General features: G+C 30.9%; 1 protein-coding gene across 1 annotated transcript in view; it reads right to left on the reverse strand.

Moving 5' to 3' along the window:
* LOC118199069 (uncharacterized) overlaps positions 1–20,751 on the reverse strand; it is a 444,531-nt gene that overhangs the window by 55,659 nt on the left and 368,121 nt on the right. Inside the window, exon 2 of the mRNA XM_085807076.1 lies at positions 1,011–1,379. Within this exon, the coding sequence (XP_085663202.1) occupies positions 1,011–1,379 (369 nt within the window). The remainder of the gene's footprint in view (positions 1–1,010; positions 1,380–20,751) is intronic.

The following is a 20,751-nucleotide window of genomic DNA, read 5'->3' on the forward strand; positions in this document are numbered from 1 at the left end:
AGTTGTTTTTAAATTTTGAATGCGGATAAGTTTACTCTCAAGCCAATATTTACTTACATAAATGCAGATGCAGAAGTGATGCAGACTGTATTAGATTAACATGTTATGGAAAAACTTGCTAGAATCCTTTGTTTAATTTACAGCACTATACTGGGGAGAGTGTTTCGAGTAACAAAGTATAAATTTATATTTAAAAGGATGAATTTGTTTAATTTTCTTTTTTACTAGCTTCTTTTTAAAACTGGCTGAATTTGGAAAGCGTTGATATTTTTACTGTTGATTTCTTAAAAAATATTAAATTCAAATCTAAATTGCAAAACTGATGTAATATTTTACTTCTCATACGAATATTCCTAAAGGCTTTTAAAATATTACTGTAAATTAAAAAACATTTTTTAGTTACTTAAAATCTACAGTTTATAAGATTAACTTGATATAGAATTTAGACAAGGAATGCTCATATAAAGAAAAAAAATGAATGCTTTAAATTTATACCACTATCAAATCAATAATAGCACATTTTCTAATATTTTTATGACTATTGGCATACTGAAAACTTGTACAGTGCTTATGAAGTCACTTAACTGAGTATCTAATAATACTTTTTTATAAGAACCTCTTTTAGAGGCATGCTGCAAATTAAAGCATATATTGCGTAACCAAATTTACATTTATAAGAGCTCAACGAAAATGCTTGATTACGAAATATTATATAAAACTTTATTCTAATGTGTAAATCTATTTCGAAAAATACTTTTATATATGCGTTGCAAATACTGTAAAAATTCTGGAAACCAGCATCAACAAATAAACAAGATGCAGTTGAACAAATTTCAGAAACTGATAATATTAATGTTTGTAATGGTATAGAAAACAAAAGTTCGTATACCTTATACAGCTTATATGATGAGAAGTTGTTAATTATAATGCAAATAATTCTAAATTTGTGCATGAGTTACAAGATTCAAATTTTTAGTAAAGAAACGTATTTATAATTGCTAATATCTTACCGACAACAACTATTAACTGGAACTCAGTAAAACCTGATATCTGATTGGTCTGCACTATGCATCGGTATTTCCCTTCCATCTCCATATGTGCTTGTCGAATCATGATAACGCTTGGGTCTGTGTTGGTGACATCTGTTCTCCCGAAAAAGATCTCTTTTGTAACTGGCCTGCGATTCGGTCGCCACACATACACTTCTGTACTTTCTTCTGATCCCCTTCTTTTCCATTCCCATCGGACGGAAGAAACAGTCTCATCCGCTGCTGTCGCATAATTGCAGTGCAGCTCAGCGGATTCTCCTTGGAGAGCATAATCGTTTCGTTTCGATTCTGTTACTAACGTTATGTTTGAAACAATGACGCCCGAAGTACCTGAGAAAACACAAGTGAAGTGAATTAGCTCTTGCATCAGTAAAAAATTAGATTGCTTAAAAATTATTATAAGAAACCATCAACTACAACTATGGCAATAGTTTGCAAAATATGTGTATGTTTCTGATTTCTTAAAACAAAAAAATTATTTCTGAAGTCAAACATTAAGAAATTACTGTAACAGTCCAGCATATATCAACAAAAATTTATTGAATGTTCCTTAACTTGATAGCATAATTATTTTATAATTATCTAAATTTTAATTAAATTTAATTTATGAAGTTTAAAATATTTTAAATATTTTATCTTTAAATAAGGATTTTGAGTGATATAAAATAATAAATAAAATTAAAGGAACACAGGGTATATATTTGCAATGTAAAACAATGCAGTTGTAAGAAATCTAAATATTCTTGAAGGCCATACAGGAAAAGAATATTTTTTGGGTTTTATTAAGAAAGAAGGCCAAAGTACAGTTTTGAAGGTTTGAGGTAAAGCTGTTGTAGGTTCCAAAAGTTCATTAATCATTCTCATAGAATTCAATGAAGTATTTCCCTAAAGCTTAAATTTTTCCTTATAAAAGGCTTGCATATAGTTCTGATTTAATATATATTTCGTATTTAATGTATTTATTGGGCACACTCTTAAACTATCATTTTACAAGGGATGGTTTTCGATGTATATGTCATACCGTTCTCTTAAGATTGAGTCAAACTTAGAATATTAAAGCGGAATGACACTCTTTTCGCTGTAATGAAATTCAATTTATTCAATTTTATATGATGATTTTTATGCGACTTCTGCAAATATCTAAAATTCGAGCATGTTTCTCATAGATTTTCTATTCAAACTTCCATATATACATTAAGGCATTCAAGGTAATGTATCACAACCTATTTTTGAGCACAGCCGCAGCGTAGAATAGAAATGAAGTTCTGGATATGGGAATAGGTCAATAGTGCAATAATAACACTAAACGGACATTTCAGGGAAGAGAAACCAAGAAGTCAATAATAGTGCAGGGGTGACAAGAGTTTAAAACATCCTAGTAGTGATAAACTGCAGGAGATGGCAAATTACAGGGTGGCTTTTAAGCGACGATGTTCACTGGTGCGCGGAGACCAGAAGGCGAGTAATCATTCAGTTTTTAATTCGACAAATGTATCCCTAACACTGAGAAATAGACAATTCCAATTCCTGAAACGATTAATAAACATTAGTAGCCAGTTGTCACAGGGGAGCTTGTCTGTATATGTGACTGCTATCTGCCTCTAGCTATTCTAAGTACTAAACAAATTATTCTAACCCTTAAATCGTTAATCGTTTAAATCGGAGCAGGTCATTTTGGCAACTTTATTCCAAAATGGAATTCTTTATTCATCCTAATTCTTACGTCAACTGTCAACTTTTATATTAAGCAGGAAGAGCTGTTTGAAGCAATATTAGCAGAAGAATATGTTACAAAAAGTATATTTTCAAGTTCATTGTTTTATTTTACCCCCTTAAGAATGAATATATAAAATTATGTTACAACGTGTAAACGTGTTCACTTTGCATAACTTACATGGCGTCTTATCATCTTTTATAAGTTCAATTTTTTACTTTATACTTTCTATTTTAACTACTTAGTGTATAATATTTTCTTTACCCAAACTTTTACTTCAAAGAGAATAATAATTAAGTTTTATTATCCCCAAAATTGTCTTACTATCAAGGAATAATTTGACACATTGGTTGACTAAAGCGACTATGAACAAAATTTATATCATAACTACAATTGTTCTCCTTACAAATGTTCTGCTTTTCGCGCGCGACATGGGTATTAGTTCCTAAAATAACTTTTTGCAACAATAATAAGATTTAGAGAGTATTTGTTACGTTCACATAAGGTATACGGAGACATTAAAGAGTAACATAAGTAAATTATATTTAGTTTCGGTTTAGTAAATTTATAATTTGATCATTTGGCTTATGATTTATACGCATACTAAAAATATTTATTTGCTCATTAACCGAAGCAAAATAATAAATTAATGAATATTCTCATAAATAAGCGTGATGCAGGTTTTAAAAGGCAAAAGTTTCTTGAGAAAGTGTATTAAGCACGCAGTTAAGAATGGTAAAACATACCATTCTTGACTAGTAAACATATATAGCTTGTACGAAAGGAAAATTTTGTTAACTTCTAAAAATTAACCCACATTTATAGAAAATCTAAGCTCGAATTCTAAACATATCTATCTGTGTATATGTGGAATGTGCATACAATAAAATAAAATTTAAATCAACTTACATGGGAAATGTTTAATTATTAATTTGCACAGAAAAAAAATAATATTCGTTATGTTTCATATTCATGGTATACTGTATAATTATTAATGCAGTTCATGCGATAATACATGTAATAGAATATAACCTTGTTATTATCACAAATACCCCACAAAATTACAGTGGTAAAGTAAGCAGCATAAAATTTCATTTTGCCTACAATATTTCTATTTTCTCAATGTAAAATGTAATTCTTAATTAGGAAGAAATGCAATAAACGTTTTATTTTTCTCAAATGTATGTATATAATTATTTCATTTAGCCTGGTTTCTAATAACATTTTCATTTATATTTCAGAGCATTTATAATTTGATATATGCATATACACACAGACACACACAAACATATATATGATATATATTCTGTTTTATATAAAGAATATTTTTAGTAAAGCATTTCGAATTGCAAAGCATTAAATTTGTATTTGAGTATTAGTATTTGAATTACAAAGTATGTAGGCGAATTGTTGAAGCAAAATGTATAAATTAAAAAAGTATGTATGAAACTTAGAAACACAAATAACTATCACAGTAAAATGTTTAAAAATAGTTAAAGGTATTCATGTTAGACTGCTCTGTAAGCGTATTAGTTACCTCCCATATTAACCTACAAATCAGATTTAAATCATTGCATATAGACTGGCTTTTAAATTCTCTACAAACAGCCAAACTTTTAGGCAGTGTTCAAAAACTATTAATATATTAAGATTTTATTTATATTCTTGAGATATTTGGATTTTTTGGAAGCCGGAGATGCGACATTAGCAATGCCCTCGCAGGTAATCGAACCACGGACCTCTGGAATACGCGTCCAGCGTGCTGACCACTACACTAGGAAGGCATGCCAAGAAGGTGGGAGAAATACCTTATAATATAAATGAAAATTTATTTGCTGAGTCACACATAAAATGAAAGAGAGAAGCATTAACATATAACACATAACCATAACTCGATGCGTTAACACTCTAGTGCTCATTAGTAGGCTAATATAATTATTATTTTATTAGGTTTTGATTGAAAGATTTAAGAATTCTTAAAGGCATCATTTGGATAATATGTTAATTCACATAGAGAGCTAAACATTTTCCTTCATGTAGTATTAGATATCTTCTCTAAAATCTTAAGTTTGATAAAATTTATTTGACTTTAATATTTTACAGATAATTTAGCCACCATTTTATACTAAAGTTATTCAAATGGATTTTGTACGAACAGTAATCGGATTACTTAACAAAGACGCAACACATATGGGCTCTGTGTGCTTTGTTTGAACATACTTCACTCCACTTTTGAAGTTAAAACTAGATAAAATAGCAGGAATTAACTGGAATTTTCAACTGTATGTGGAAATTCCTCTCGCTAGAGCTACACCTTACTTTATAAATTCTTTTATCCGTATACACTGCCCTCGACTGCTTTCCTATTAACTAATTAACAAAATTAAAATTCAGTTGGTGCTTTCAATACATTTATTGCTTAGCTAAAATCTTTGCCCATTTAATTCGTTCTATAGACTAAATATGCTTAAACGTATGATCTGTGATACGGTTTCTTAGACAGAAATATTATTTTAATGCAAAGAAATGCAAATTCAGACGTTTCCTTTAACTTCTCAGCTCGAAAGGAATTTCATAGTTTTAGGGGTATGAATGTGGTAAACCTATTAACTACATATTTAATGTTAAATTTTTAGTTCTATTTTATGAACATAAAAAGGCTACTTTTGTTCAAGTTTTGGTATTTATAAAAAATTTTACGCTTATTATCGGTTAATTTATAAAGTAAATTAAAAAATAATCTAAATTTAAATAAATACATATGTGTTTTTACAGTTTTGGAAAGTAAGGGAGAATAATCGTCCAGCAGTGGTGAAAGAAGTGCATGGGGCAAAAAAAGTTGGAACAACTGTCTTATATTAATTATATGATATGCAATTTACTTATTTTGTTTCGTGATGTTAATACTATTGTTATATACTATTTTAAATAAAACTTTCTAAAGCTTAATGAAAGAAAGGGGATCAGAAATGATGTTACAATGCTTAGACAATCATATTTGTTGATTATAAATAACTAATAAAGCATCTTCAAAATCTTTGCTCACACATTATTTATCGGAAGATGTAATACGAAGAAAATATGTTACAGCATACAATACTGATTCTTCCTATCTAATAATAAAGTGACTTTTTATTTTTTATAGGTTAAAGTGAAGAAAATGTTTGAAATATTTATAAATATAAGATAAAAGAAGTCAAATAATTATAGTTAAACTTGATGTTACGCAGAATGATTCACAGTTTCGCGCCATTGTTTTATTTTCAGATGAAGCCTGCTTTACGAGAGAAGACGTAGTCAACACGCACAATACGTATATGTGGTGTCTGAAAATCCTCACCGCACTGTCTCGTCGAAATTGCAATACAAGTTCGGTATTAACATTTAGGTAGGGATTCTCGGAGGTCATCTGAATAAGTCCGTATCTTATGCCCGAACGCCTGAAAATTACCTTGTTTTCCTACAACACGTCGTCCCGGATTTGATGTAGGGAATACTGGCCATTGTGCGTCAAAACATGTGGTTCGTGCACCATGGTTTAGCACCAGCGCGTTTTGGGATTCTGGTGCTTAACCATTGTACGCAGGGGATCTTTTGCTTAGCCTTCACGGACCTTAATCAATTGAATTTATTCTTCTGTGGCTAACTGAAATCGGTTGTTTATCAGATGCCTGTGAACTTACTGGAGGATCTTGACTGCACGGGATCGTCGTCGCTTCAGCAGACATCGCCAGCACTCCGAGTATGCAAGAACATGTCCAGCAATTCTTCATTCGACGGTGTTTCCGTTTGTGCAATGACCTTCGCCGCAGCAATTTCGAATAATTCTTATGAAAATGTCTGGTTGTCCTTCCTTCATAACTATTTTTGCGATTTTCTCCCACTAAACACATTTTGCGACGACATGTTCTAAGGCAATTTTTCATTCTTTTGATGCCTTCTATCAGTTCTCTGAATTTGTCGGTAGAATTCGGGAACACCTTGTATAACAAGTGTTTTGTTTCAAATTTCACTAGTTTAACAACAGAACTCCATCACATTCCTGCCTTACATTCATAAAAATGTCTTATTCACCCACCACAACAAAATGTAAGTACTTCCCCTCGCTGTGACCGAATGCTGAAAATCATGTCTGTCCAACTACAGGCTGAAACAGGCCATACTATGCACACGTAGATAATATTTACGAAACCCAGTACAGCGTTATCACGTCTAATCAAAAAAGCGAAACAAACAGAATTTCTAAACTTCTCATTGATCTCTTAACATTATCGGATAGATTAGAAAAATTAAAGAATTTTTTTAAAATCAAGAACAAATGGACAAATTATGCTGTTTGCGAGCAAATTACCAAGTAAATAAGACCACTGAATATTCGTTGTCCTTTCCGGTTTCCTATAGGAAGGGTGAACAGGCTGATTGAATCGAACTCTTGTGATTTTCCGTGTGCCGCCTGAAATGTATGCTCCTAATGTGTCGCGTAGAACAAGTTCAAGTTCTAAGACTCAAATTGCATACGCACCGAATACACGATATAAAGCAGCTGGCGGGCCAGAAATTTTTTTTATCAAAATGAAGAAGTTCTTTTAATAAAATTAAATTTTAAATTTCGTTTACTAAATATTTAGTAAACCATACATAAACAGGTATTAATGATGATTCAAAGAAGAAAAATCCTGTTTATAAATATTTATTTTCTGTCTGAAATCTAAAGGCTGATATCTGCAGAAGATTTCTGGTGGTATACTTGGTAATTCAAGCGCTAAGTATTAAATGACAGAGACAGGGAGTGACAACTAAATATTAAATTTTAAAGACTGGCGTTTATTGCAAACAATTCTAATGAGTTCAGTAAACAACTTAATAACTTAAATTATCCAAGTGGGATCAAATTTCAGAATAAATAAGGGCAACCTAATCTCTTTCTTTTATTTATGAAATATTCGTTGCCACGTATAGAAAAATATACATATGCATGTAAATGATTATAAATTTTTTATTACTTACTACATCACCAACATTGAGTTTCGATTTTGAGAAACTTTGAGAAAAATTACTAGAAATTGGTTTTGAGAAAAATTACTAGAGACTACCTTCATCACGAACTATAGATACTTACCGGTCCAGCTGATTTTTTTTTAGACTTATTAATTTTTAACTGCAGCTAAAAAGCTGTTCACATATAAATGTACTCTCAAACAATGCGATTTTCCTTACTTCAATAATTCAAGTCTGGGGGTATTTATCGTTTGATAAGTGAAAAAAAAAACTCAATTGAATCTGTATCCTCAAATTTTGAATACGATTTACACAACTCTGCAAATTAATTGCCTCTGGTTGTAGATTTTCTGAGGAGTTATTCACCTTCGTTTTCATTGGTAAAGACAATAATGTAAAATTGGATTCTAAATGATTAATATCATAAACCTTTCTTCGAATTTTTTCCATAATAATTAATATCATAACAATGCTAATTAAGTCAAGGGAAATGTATTCGGAAGCGCGTGAGAGTGCTTCGGGGGTCGAATGCAGACGGCGAGCAGCCAGTTTAAAACCACTGCTATAAAAGGTAAGACTACTTTTATGAGTAACTTCCATAAAGACAGACACTTCTTAAGGTAGCTAGCTGAGTTTTGCATTGTAAACTTTATTATTAGTAATAAATTATTGCTTTTTAGATTTTAAATAATCTAACCTAAATCAAATTGTACTCTTTTAATGTTTAGTGACAGCCTTTATTGAGAAAACGAGAGCATGTGCTTAAAAGAAAAGCTATGTACCAGAACTTTTGCGTTGTTTTGTAGGGTAAAAAAACGGATTTTAAATTTCATTGACTTTGTCTGAGCATGTAACAACATCATTTTATAACGTGTGGGCTAAGGAATTCATCATCGGCGAAAACTATAACATAGTGCGAGATAAAGAAGTTAGGTTATTCTCGCAATTTAGTATACTAAATGTGTGTTCTGACAAATACATCGGTATTAAGGATATTATAAGATTATTGTGCTATGTATCTGAACACCTAAAAGAATCTTCTTCATCATATGTGAAGACCAACTTAAAAGTGATATGAACACAAACGGGGGACAAATTATTGGATTAAATGGGAGTTATAAATAAATGTTTAAGTACGTTTTATAGTTAGTGAAGATACAGTGTAGGGCTTCCTTTAAGTTACATAATTAATTATTTTAAGTTTGGTATCTTTCCTGAACTTCTATTTTACCCATCGCATTTTTTCCCATTTCCCTGGAACGCAATTTTAAACTTAAGAGAGTATAAAAACAGACGAAATTAGAAGTTTATTCAGAGCGTGATTTCACTAGCCAACGCACGTTACTATTTTGTCCTTGTTGCTGTGTTGCTGATACGCCATTTGGCCATTTATTAAGTCTATCGCCGGGTAGGTTGTTGAGTCAGCCTAGTTAGTCTTAAACTAAAATATAGTCCAGCACTACTACTTGTCTTTGAATTTATTGTTAAATTACTTTTAGGTTCCATCGCAGGTCGTCGGTGCTATTGTAACCCCGATGTGCGTGCATTTGTGTTAAGAGTGATGAATAATAAAGGGTTTATTTTACCCTTCTGTGCCAGTATTATTTACGCCCCTGTGCTAGCATTATTTACGTCTGTGCGATAAGTCGCCAGGTTTCCTCGTAAGATCACATTAACAGTATGATAGCTAAGAACGTTAGATCTTACAATAGTAACAAGAAAATAATTAAGTTTTAGACTGAAATGTAAATAATGTTGTATAAAATGAACAAATAGGGCATTCATTTTATGATACAATCAATGGATGATTAAAATTTTGGATAAAAGTATTAAGCCATCAAAAATTATTTTTAAAATTCTAGTCATTGAAGACTAGCATTTGATCTCTGACTATCTAACATTTTAGAAAAAATCAATTCTGCGCGGAAATACAGTTCTAACTTTTTAGAAGGAAAATAACTAACGGGTAAATTAGAGGACGTGTAGAAGCGAATGTCGTGCATATGACAGCCAAATTATGTACATGATACCCATTGCAAAACAAGCATAATGAACGTAATCCATATTCCATTCAGACAGAAATCCATTCCATCATGTTGTGACATGCTATTTATCAGCAACTTTTAATCTGGAGTCTCATTTGTGTTTACAGTTTATAAATGTTTTCAAAATGAGTTTAAAAGGAAATTTCCTGTGTGGCGTGTTCCTCAAAAGTCATACGGCATGTAAATGAAAAATTACGTAATACTGTCAATTGAAGACAGAAACATTCCTGTCATCAATGCTTAGCTGTGAACACTTGATAATACGAAAGAAAACTTTACAAACTTATCAAGGAAATGGCATAAAAAGAACTGTTTTTTAAACTTTATTATTATTAATTAACATTTTTATAGCTACAAAAGTTCAAATTTCTTGCTGACTTTCATTTTGGAAATTTAAGAAAGAAACCATAAATTGTTACATATTGCTCTTCCTGCCTAATGCAGACTTATTATCAGGCCTGTATTTTTAGGCATGTGTACGAATGGATACATTTGTAGTAACATAAATAAAAATATATTATATTGGAAATGAGAGAAAATACCGATTCGAACAATGTAGCACACATATTACTACCGGTGGTGCCTAATCAGTAAAGTATAAATCCACATTACTCATCGGCAAATGAAACGATAACTGTTCCACTATACCACGCTACTGATCCGCAAATGAAACGATAGCCATGCTAAAAGAATTTTGAAGGTTGTTTCACCTCAGAGAAAGATGTGGTATGATCGCCTTCTCTGATATTTTTTTAGGGAGTAGCTTTCAGGAGTAAAGCGTTTCGCAAAAATACTCATACTGACAACTGAACTGAAGGTTATGAATGAAAGAAAACGACAATCTGTCAGTATGGCAGTAAATACTACGTAAAGCGACAGTAAATATCATGAAGACATAGGAAAATGGATCTAAGATTAAGACAAATAAAAACATCTATAGCACAAATACTTCTGTAATTTTTTTTACTGCTCGTTTGCCATTATTAATTAAAATTTTATCATAGGCTTGCTTTTTTTTAAATACCCTGAAGCCTCCAAAGAAATTTTCTTGGTGACCACCTGAAGGAAACTACGAACTTTGTGTTTTGTCCAATTCATCCATAACGTTTGCAATTAACAATGGTGGCCAACCTGGATCTTTACGAACGCCGTGGATACATAGAGTGTATAATGAGTTTTGCATTTATATGCCGAGTGGAAAGCCGGAAGTTTGCATATAATTTAGTTGATTTTTGACCAAGAAAATTTCATCTTAGTCCTTTATTACGTTATTAGAAGTAAGAGATCTGAACAAATAGCTGTTTTTTTTATGGTAAACTGAGTGGTAAACGTAAGAAAACTCTCTGAATGCCTGATCCAACAACGTTATGTTCATTCAACTATGTTTTGGATAATCATCCTTGCTGTACTTTTACATAATTTTTAAACTTGGCTTTACAGCCCCATTAAGTATTATTTTGGCATTAGCTTAGATAGCAGAGACTAGCATATGCTTGGTGTCAAGCACATATACCATAGACATATTTAATGTATCCAAACAGTTGTTAATATCTAAATGAAAAACTGAAGACCAACTAATTAGCTTCAAAATTTTAATCATTTTAGTTAATAAACATGTATAATTAAATCGTTTTATTGTCACGTCAGAAATTTATCAAATAAAAGACATTTGTTCAAAGTAAGAGCTTAAACGTTTTGAATAAATAACATATATTTAAAAAACATTCCATTACTTCTAATAACATCAGCTATAATTTTAACATGAAAGTAAAAATCTATGGATGATTTAAAATCAATACAAAACGGTACCTTCGAAAACACAGTTGAAAAGCCATAGAGTAATAAAGCTGCCAAGCTTATATATAGTTATAATAAATACAACGCGCTTTTAGAACCACCCCGAAAAGTAACTTATTCTATACGTTGAAAAGATGTGATACAAAATTTTCGTCGGCAGTCTAACAAAAATAACTTTTACGACGAAGTTTCTAATGTTCCTCTGAAGTCTTTTTTCCTTCGTTTAACGATGTGAAAATAAATTTTTTCAGAAAGTCATCGATAAACTGATAAAGAAGCGAAAAATAAATCAGATGAAAGATCTTCGCAGCCAAAATATGACAATTTACGGAGTCGAGAGCCAGATTTTACTGCCGGTAATAAAGTTTTAAAACTGAAATACAACATTTAATTTTCTCAACGCCAAATAGTTACTGATTCAGTCATAACTTTAAAAGCATTTTTATCTCAGATATTTTTATGTTGCGCAAAAATGATCTGAAAGCATACGTTGATTAAACTGTCAGATTGTTAGAATTAAGAGATAGTGTTCAGATATTAAAGTAAAATGATTAAAAGATTTCGAAAAGCTATCGCTTGACTGAATCCACTTTCAGTTACTGAATCGCTAGAATATAAAGGCAAGAGAATTGATGAAGCGTATCCTATTCTGATTCTTCTTCCTCAGTAGTAGTATAGTCGACATTATGAAGAATGGCAATTCTATATCTAACATAAAAGACTGAGAAATTAAGGAACTATATCATATGAAACAAATTCATCAGAATGGGAAATGAAGATCATCGGAAGAGTACCAAAGTGAAGTACTGCCAACGGTGAAAGAATGACATGAGGAATACTTGAAGTAAATAAAATATCCACCGAGTGATCATTAGGAAACAATGGGACCTATATTTATTCGAGAAGTGCCACTCACTTTCTCATGGAGATATATGTATCAACTCAAACAGAACTAGGGAAAAAATAAGTCTCGACCTTGAGGAAAATCTATGCTTCCTGGTACTATGAACAGAATATTTCAGAGTAAACCAAACGAAACATTTTATTACACAAGTAATTCCATTAAATTGTTTGTGAATGTATAAGGTACCTTAAAGAAGGTAAGCTGGGAAAAATATCGCTTCAGTACCTGTCATAGTTATTTGTACATATTTTAATCAAATTGTACAAATACATCTTTTCAGTTTATTCCATCGTCAACAATTATTTAAATATATGCGTTACCATTGCTTCAGGATATAAATTTAAAATGACTGAAAGAAGTTACGAATGCACTGACACGCCCATATATGTATTTATGTACATGCATGTATGCCTTCGGTTACTTGCTTTCCATGCTTCGCTTTGATTTCATGCATAGATGAAATTATTAAATGCAAATATAGTAAAACTTAACGGGATTATTTAAGAATAAAATCCTGAGTCGCATAACAATGCAGTAAAAGAGAGCAGGTAATAAAATAAAACGCCGTGTGTTACTAATCAAGAAACAAATTGAAAATGAAAATCAACACCTAAGGATAAATATAATAAATGCTCTAAACGAAGGATGTAAAACGGGTGCTCTTAGTTTCTTTTTATATGAGAGAAAAAGGGTGTGCCAAATCAGCTGCAAATGTGTTCGTAACTTGATATTCTTATAATGAAATAATATTTAGTAAATATGAATAATTTAGGGAAATGAATGAAGATACTTAATGAACAAAACCTCAGTACTAAATTTTCACTAAAGAAAAGATATGTAAAAGAAGGAGATCAAGTACAAATATAAATTACCGAGTTAATAAAGAGAGATAAAATTAGGAATTTTATCTTTAAATATCGAATTGTGTTTCTAAGTATGTCGACGATTACACATTTACGAGTTTTCTCGTGTAAGCTGGTGTCAGAATAAAGTTTGCTCTCTTATTTTTAGTGTATATAAGTTTACATCTTGTGTGTAAAATGTAAATTTATTCTAGTATTTAATGGGAATAATGTTAGCAAACTAATCATTTAGAAATAATTGATACGGAAGTGCACTTCGTACTGAAGAATGCTAATAATGTTTCCCCAAAATGTACAATTTTGTGATAGGGCTAAGAGTAATACATACTGCTTCTAGAGTATGAAGCAGTTATAATGGCAAAATATGGTTAATTGCATTAATGACGTAATTATTTCCTTACGCACGCATACACATTGCAGTTACAATGCAAACTAAAGGTTTTATGCGCATGTGATTTATACGCACACTCACATATATATAGAAAGAGAGAGAAATTCTTATGCGGCTTTTATTTTCGCAGCCGATGGTCGTAGACATGTACTTCTGGTTGCAAAAAGTTTTTAAATGACGCAAATATTTGCATTCTGGTATTTCTAAATTAAAATATCAATTTCGATTTTGATTACAACTGTAGTTAAATTGTGAAACATAATTTTATATAACCACTCTGTCACTATATTTATGCTTACTGAAAGTTTATATACAGTATAAAAAGTTAAATAGAAGATGTTTGACTTTAGCATGAGAAAAGTTGATAGAAATATTTAATTCCAAAATTTCATTTTTAATGTCATTTTCGCTTGAGAGGTTACTTAAAAAATAAATTAGAATTATTTGAGGTTGATTGTTTTTCTCTTAAATGATGTTTAGTGATATTCTTTCGTAATTAGTACATTGTACAATTCTTTCATTTTTTACTTTGTTACATATGATATGCCGAAAGGATGTTAGCGCAAGTAATTTATAAGTTTTTAAAAACTAAAAATACTTCATTAATACTGTCATGTAGTTTTATTACTTTAAAATCATAATCTAATAATCACAAAAAAATTTCATTAAATTAAAAGTATGTTTTATTCTTAATTTACGGAAATAATGCTATGAATCAATTATATGCTAATTATGAAGACTGCAGACAATTTACCAGACCAGGAAATCTACACTATTCTGTGAATAAGATCTTTCTTTTGAAAAACATTATATTGATTAATGCTAATACTTTTCATTACAACATGTATAGCAATGCTCTTCAACAATAAATTAAACAGTAAATAAAAAAACGTAAAATCCAGTACGAAAATTAAAATAAAAAAAACATAAACTATTTTGATCTCTGTAATAAATAAATATTGTATACATGTGTATACAAAATAAAGCTTGCGAATTTTGTTAATATCATAAAACAATCGATAGATAAAAACCTAAATCAAGTATCGAGAACAGTATATAAACATGAATATTGGCATAAATAAAAGACCTTAATTAGGTTCAAAAATCTTTTAATTAAATTCAAATGAGCACAACTTCTGCATAAGAATTAAGGAAACTTTGAATTATAAGTAAGTAATAGCATCAGAAATGCAGGAACTCTAACATGTGTAAACTGTAAAGAAAATAATATTTTGAAGTAAATGAACAAATAAAAAAATGTGAATGCAGTTTTAATGCTAAATTACGACAATTAATGCAGCTTACAAAAAATAATTTAGGTTTGAGTTTTTGAATTTGTATATATATATATGTAAGAGACATTTGGGAACTTCATCTCTTTATCCTAAAAATAGCGCTGTAAGTCTAAACTGCGTCATTCAAATTAATAATGCGATTTTATACAACGCTTAATGCAGATATCTCTTGCCCAATCAAAGTAATTGTAAACCAAAACTAAAAACGGAAACTTTTAACTCCCTCCCTTCTTTTTAGGAACTGATGCGCCACTCTTGCTTGTGCTTTCATCTTGGCCAGACGCTTTTCTGCAATCATGTATGTGCTGCTATATTCGCTTCTATGGCAATAATATCCAAAATTGTAATTGTTCTTTAATAGGCACGAGTAGAGTGTCAAATGATTGTGGCCACAAAATGTGAATTTATATAAAAAAGAAATCTAATCCGGCTCGAATGCTTCTTCTTCAAAATGTATGGACGCTGTAAGCATCAAGTATCTACGCCATCAGTATTTCTGCGTATCTATGTCGTAGTGTTCTTAGATTCAATGCTTCCAAAATTGTGTTAATATTACACATACGTATATATGTGTGTATGCGTATTTGAACTATCCCACATTCAAATATACTTCGCAATAACGTAAAGACAAGTAAAGGAAACTGAAATAAGCAGATTTTATAACAGAATGTTGAAGTGTTGAGGTGTTACAGTGAGCTGCTGGCGTAAATAGTCATATTCATTTCAAGTTTCTAGGGATATGCATTGCTACACTAATCCGAAGCTTACCAATATGAATCTAATATATATGGGGCTGGAGTTAAAACGGAGCGGCTACTCAGAGGAAGTACAAAGAATGATTCCTGAGTAGGGAATGAAGATTTACTCCAGCAGAACGCTTTTATCGATGCTCAACAGGCTCCAAGCAACCTCAAAGCCCTTATTCCACTACAAAATGTATTTTTTTCTATCCTCTTTGTCTCTCTGTATATTCTTGAAACCCCCAGTATACATGCAAACATGTATGTGTCTATGTGTGTTTCAACAGCTATGGGCCATTTTTATACTGCACATTGTGGAGAAATTTTGTTTTGGCGGTCAAGAAATACCTTCTGGGCTATTTTCTGTCACATGGTACTTCTTCTGGGGTATCGTAGCAATATGCACACTAATAGTCTTTGATAGATTTTTCTCATGAGTTTCAGCTTTTATAGAAATATTCTTGTTTTCAGAATCACTAAACGTAAATTATTGGAAGAAATTAAATTTAAGTCTGTTTTTAGGACATGGCGATAACTTAATTTCTGCAGTCATTTCGATCTCTTGATGCAAATTGGAAGTACCATTAGTACGAGTTTTTCAGTTTTATAATTGTAAGTTTTCTGCGTTAAAGTTTTTTTAAAAAAAAGATAGCATCAGAAAGATTTTGCATGCAGTTTCTACCACTCTCTTTTTCCGAAACAAAACAATCTGGCTACTTATACGGAAACTATTACCCAATACAATAATGAAAAATAACATTTCCAAACATAAGTAATGTAAAAAAAGTAACACTAATGAATATGTAAAACGAGATAATAGTTTTAAAAGTATTAAATAAGTATTATGTAAACATAATCACGTATAAAACAATATCTTTAAAATAAAAACAGTCAAATGCTTCTTCACATCAAATCAATATTATAGAAAAAATAACAAAAAAATACCCACATATCTAAAGACAGAAATAAAAATTTCAAAAATGTGACGTGAAAGAGAAAGCTTAGGTGCTTATTTGATATCAACAAAACCAAATCTACGAAAGTGGAGTTCTTTATATGACGATCTTTTTTGTTCACCAGTTTTAACTTCTACTTTCTCTATATAGCAATAATTCTAGAAAATGATATCTATGATAATGTAACAATTTTTGTGAGGTAAAATTTTAAATACTGAGCTTTTCTTTTTCAGCTGAGTAACATTGGTAAACCAAATGCACAACATTAGGTTATTTGCTTACATTTGCTAATTTACTTCCGACAGCTTATTAACTGATAATTCTGAAACTGAGGAAATGCACTTACAAGCTGTAAACTACAAAACAAACATGAAGAAAGATATACGAGGAGAAAGATCGTATATGGTAAACACCGTACAGTGAATTAGCTAAAAAATGTTTACAATCTGAAATGTATTTGGGATAAAGACCTATCTAAAAATACACGAAATGTCTTTTTGTTAACATTTCTGGATATTGTTTAGGATTTAACAATCTTGATAATAAATAAAATAAAAAAAAATTAGAATCACACAGCTTGAAATGAATAATAAGGGGTATAATAAATTAATTTTATTATGAATGTTCCTTTTAGATGATCAACGCAAGTGCTGTGTGCTGGAATGTACTAGAAATATTCCTTTTCATTTTTCAACAAATAAAAAGTATAAATAAAAACTGATACGACTTCAGGCTACGTACCATTTTCCTTATAAATCTCCGGGAAGAAGATTAAAGGGGAGTAAGACGTAAATCCCTGACTACCACTCGATTATACGTAGAGCACGCAAAATATAGGAGGAGGCTATAAGCTAGGGGGATAGGTCTTTCCACTCTTTTAATGCTGAAATTGAGAAGCAGAGCAAGAAGAGAAAGTCTGGTTTTCATTCCTTGCACCAAAACCCTATTTCTCAGAAATGATTACATTTACATTATAATTTTTAGGATTGTCTTCGCCTATTTCCTAGTCTAGACGGCAGGTTTGGATTATATATGCAAATTTATAAATTCACAATTGCTTTTTGATTTAGTGTTACGAAAACCTAATTCACCATAACTCACTCCATTAAGTCCATTCCGTTATATTTCGATCATCCATATGGAAAACTGTGTTATGAAAGAAACTGTGAGTTTAAATATCCGAATTAATCACCAGGCTTTTAATATAAATAAATAAGCTAAAATAAAGCAGTATAGCATATAGAGTAAGGAGTACGAAGCAATGAGATGTGAAAAATTTGAAACATATGAAATGTCATAAAAATTCATTAGTGATATTAATTTATGGTGCAACAATGTGTTTTATGACAACATTATTTACAACTAAAATAATTGCTGCAATGACAAGTCTGTGCTAAATGATGTTCTAATATTTATTTTATCACAAAGCACTTACGCTTTGATTTGTGCGACATCAGCTTAGACTGTAAAATCCAAGTTCGCTAAAGACATCATTAAAAACACAAATAAAAAAATGTATTTTTCAAGTATTGTTAAAATGCTACTCTATCAAACGTTTATAAGGTTGCTTTGAAATAAATAATTTAGAAAAAATATAGAAGGCATATCTTAGTAAATAAACAATACCAGAACATCTCTAGAGTAGTAAAAAAATTCAAAATATTCTAATAAGATATGTTTATGTTTAAAAATGGTGGACTTAAGCCCACACATTTTATTCTAGGATTATTTCGGTTATTTTTACAATAATAAAAATTATTATTAATTATTGGATTATTATTATTATTATTATTTATTCAATGATTAAACTTTCATCCTTAATTTTCTAACATATTTTATGGACAAAAAAGTTTACAGCGTGATATAGTAGGAATTAAATCTATTTATGTTGTAGAGTTACTAAGCTATATCGATCCGAGAATGTGAAAAATGTGCAATAGCTTCGCCGTGATGCCTAATGGCAAACCGCACATTGAATTCATCAATGTTAACGAATCCCGCTTACTGCGCATGCTCAACGGTGTACCGTTGGCGTGGGAGAAAATACTGGAGACTAAGGGGGAGCATAAGCAACCCTACAACAAGCCTGTTAGTCATGTTGGTTTTACTGTTTTACAATTGGAATACTACACAAATTTGTCAGTGCTTATTGCATGTGCTTCTGTTTCATTTCATTTTGGTTTATTTTGTTCATAAGCATTACGTTTAATATCAGTTATTTTGAAATAGGGTCAGTTTGAATGCCTAGCAGGCATCGGACCACATCCTCGAGCTGTTTTATATGTATGGATTGATTATTCAAATAAAGCCCAGTTATTTGACTTTAATTCAGTAATTTAGACTGGATTTATTCTTTAATTTGCTGAAGTAAATACGAATGGAACGTATGGCAAATACTCAATTGCTTTTATTCCTCAGAAGTATAATTAATAAGCATTCAGATAATATATCTTGTAATGATTTTCCTGCTTTGTAATCCTTCTTAAACCAAAATTTGGGCAGTTTACAATCGATAGTTACACTTTAAGTAATGAAGCAACTTACAACCTGACAAGTTTTAAAACCCCGAAATGTTTACGCCCAAATAACACAATATCAACCGTATACCGTACTTATCTTCTTTTAAAATTGAGCCACAGTTGTAATTGCGCCAACTTCTATCCTGGGCATGCGCAATAAACGAAATTCGTTTAATATTGATCAACTCAATGTGCAGTTTGCCATTACGCCGCCGGGGTTTCGAACATGCGTCAAACGTTCTTCCAGTTACTCGACAGAGGCATGCAGAAAGGAGAGAGGAAATTCCTAAGATTAGTGTAGTATATAAATTTCTTATTAAGTAATACTTAGCAGTGAAGTATCAATCTTTGTTTAGTACCGATTACCTTCAAATGAGATTTATATATACAAGAAGCGGCGTCGCTACAGCGTGGCGGTGTGGTGATCGTCAAGTTCCCAACTTTTGCGATCCTATATTAGGAGCAATAATGGAAAGTGTTAACTTAAGTACTTAATTATAAGTTTCTCTTGGGAGATGACCCCTTTAATAACTTCACTCAGTGCAAAATGTAATAATAAAGTATAATATTTTAATGAATTCGTGGACATTTGAGATTTTTCAGAAAAGTTATTAGGAATTTTCTCCTTGCTTATTGAGTGCCGATTTGTTATAACTGGAAGCATATTTTCTAGCAGTTGGAGGGATCAGTGTTCGAATCTTTTTGAGGGCATTGCTGCTTCTTCGCATTTCCTATTCTGAAGGAAATTTAATGACTGCACAAAGAAAACAACGAATTTCCTGCCTTGCTTTATCACTAAATTAAAAAGAGAGAGAAAGCTTTAAAACATACTTGTATTTATACTTGGATAAATTTTAAAATTGGGATAATAAATCATCTGATATCATGTGAAATTATATTTGAAAGAAAATGTGAAAGCTTTATGTTTGAAATAAGCGCTTAAAAGCCGCAGCTCAGAGAAATCAATAATCAATTTCTAGTGCTAAGAATATACAAATTAGTTGTGTGTTTCCTCAATTATTACTTTTTTGTAAATTATTTAACTAAACAATTAACTTTTTTTATTCCGGATAATGAGCTATTTCTGTTTTTAATTTTCACTAGATCAATAGCGGAGATGGGAACACTCGTATTATTTTTTACACAGAAGCATATATGATCTTTGCTGTTCGTATTTAATTTTTTTCCTTGCAGCATAAATTAGGGTGTTATATCGATTACTTTTGCTGCTCTACTGCTTTTGACGTTTTAAGATTAATACTAATTTCCTGCTTTTGGTTTTAAAATGAAATTTTTAGAATTTAACTATGCTAAAATATTTGCTTTTAACTTGTTATTAATATGTGAGGCTGCTGAAAGCTACCATTTAATTTATTGATTTATAGGACAACAAGGCAAAAGAAGCTAAGTTCGAGAACATACTTATAAGCAAATCAAAAGTTATTTATTTTAACCATCTTTGATGTTAAGGAATTTAAAA

The sequence above is a fragment of the Stegodyphus dumicola genome, chromosome X1, assembly GCF_044657685.1.
Source record: "Stegodyphus dumicola isolate Sdum_Otavi_A_Nest chromosome X1, ASM4465768v1".
Lineage (NCBI taxonomy): Eukaryota > Metazoa > Arthropoda > Arachnida > Araneae > Eresidae > Stegodyphus > Stegodyphus dumicola.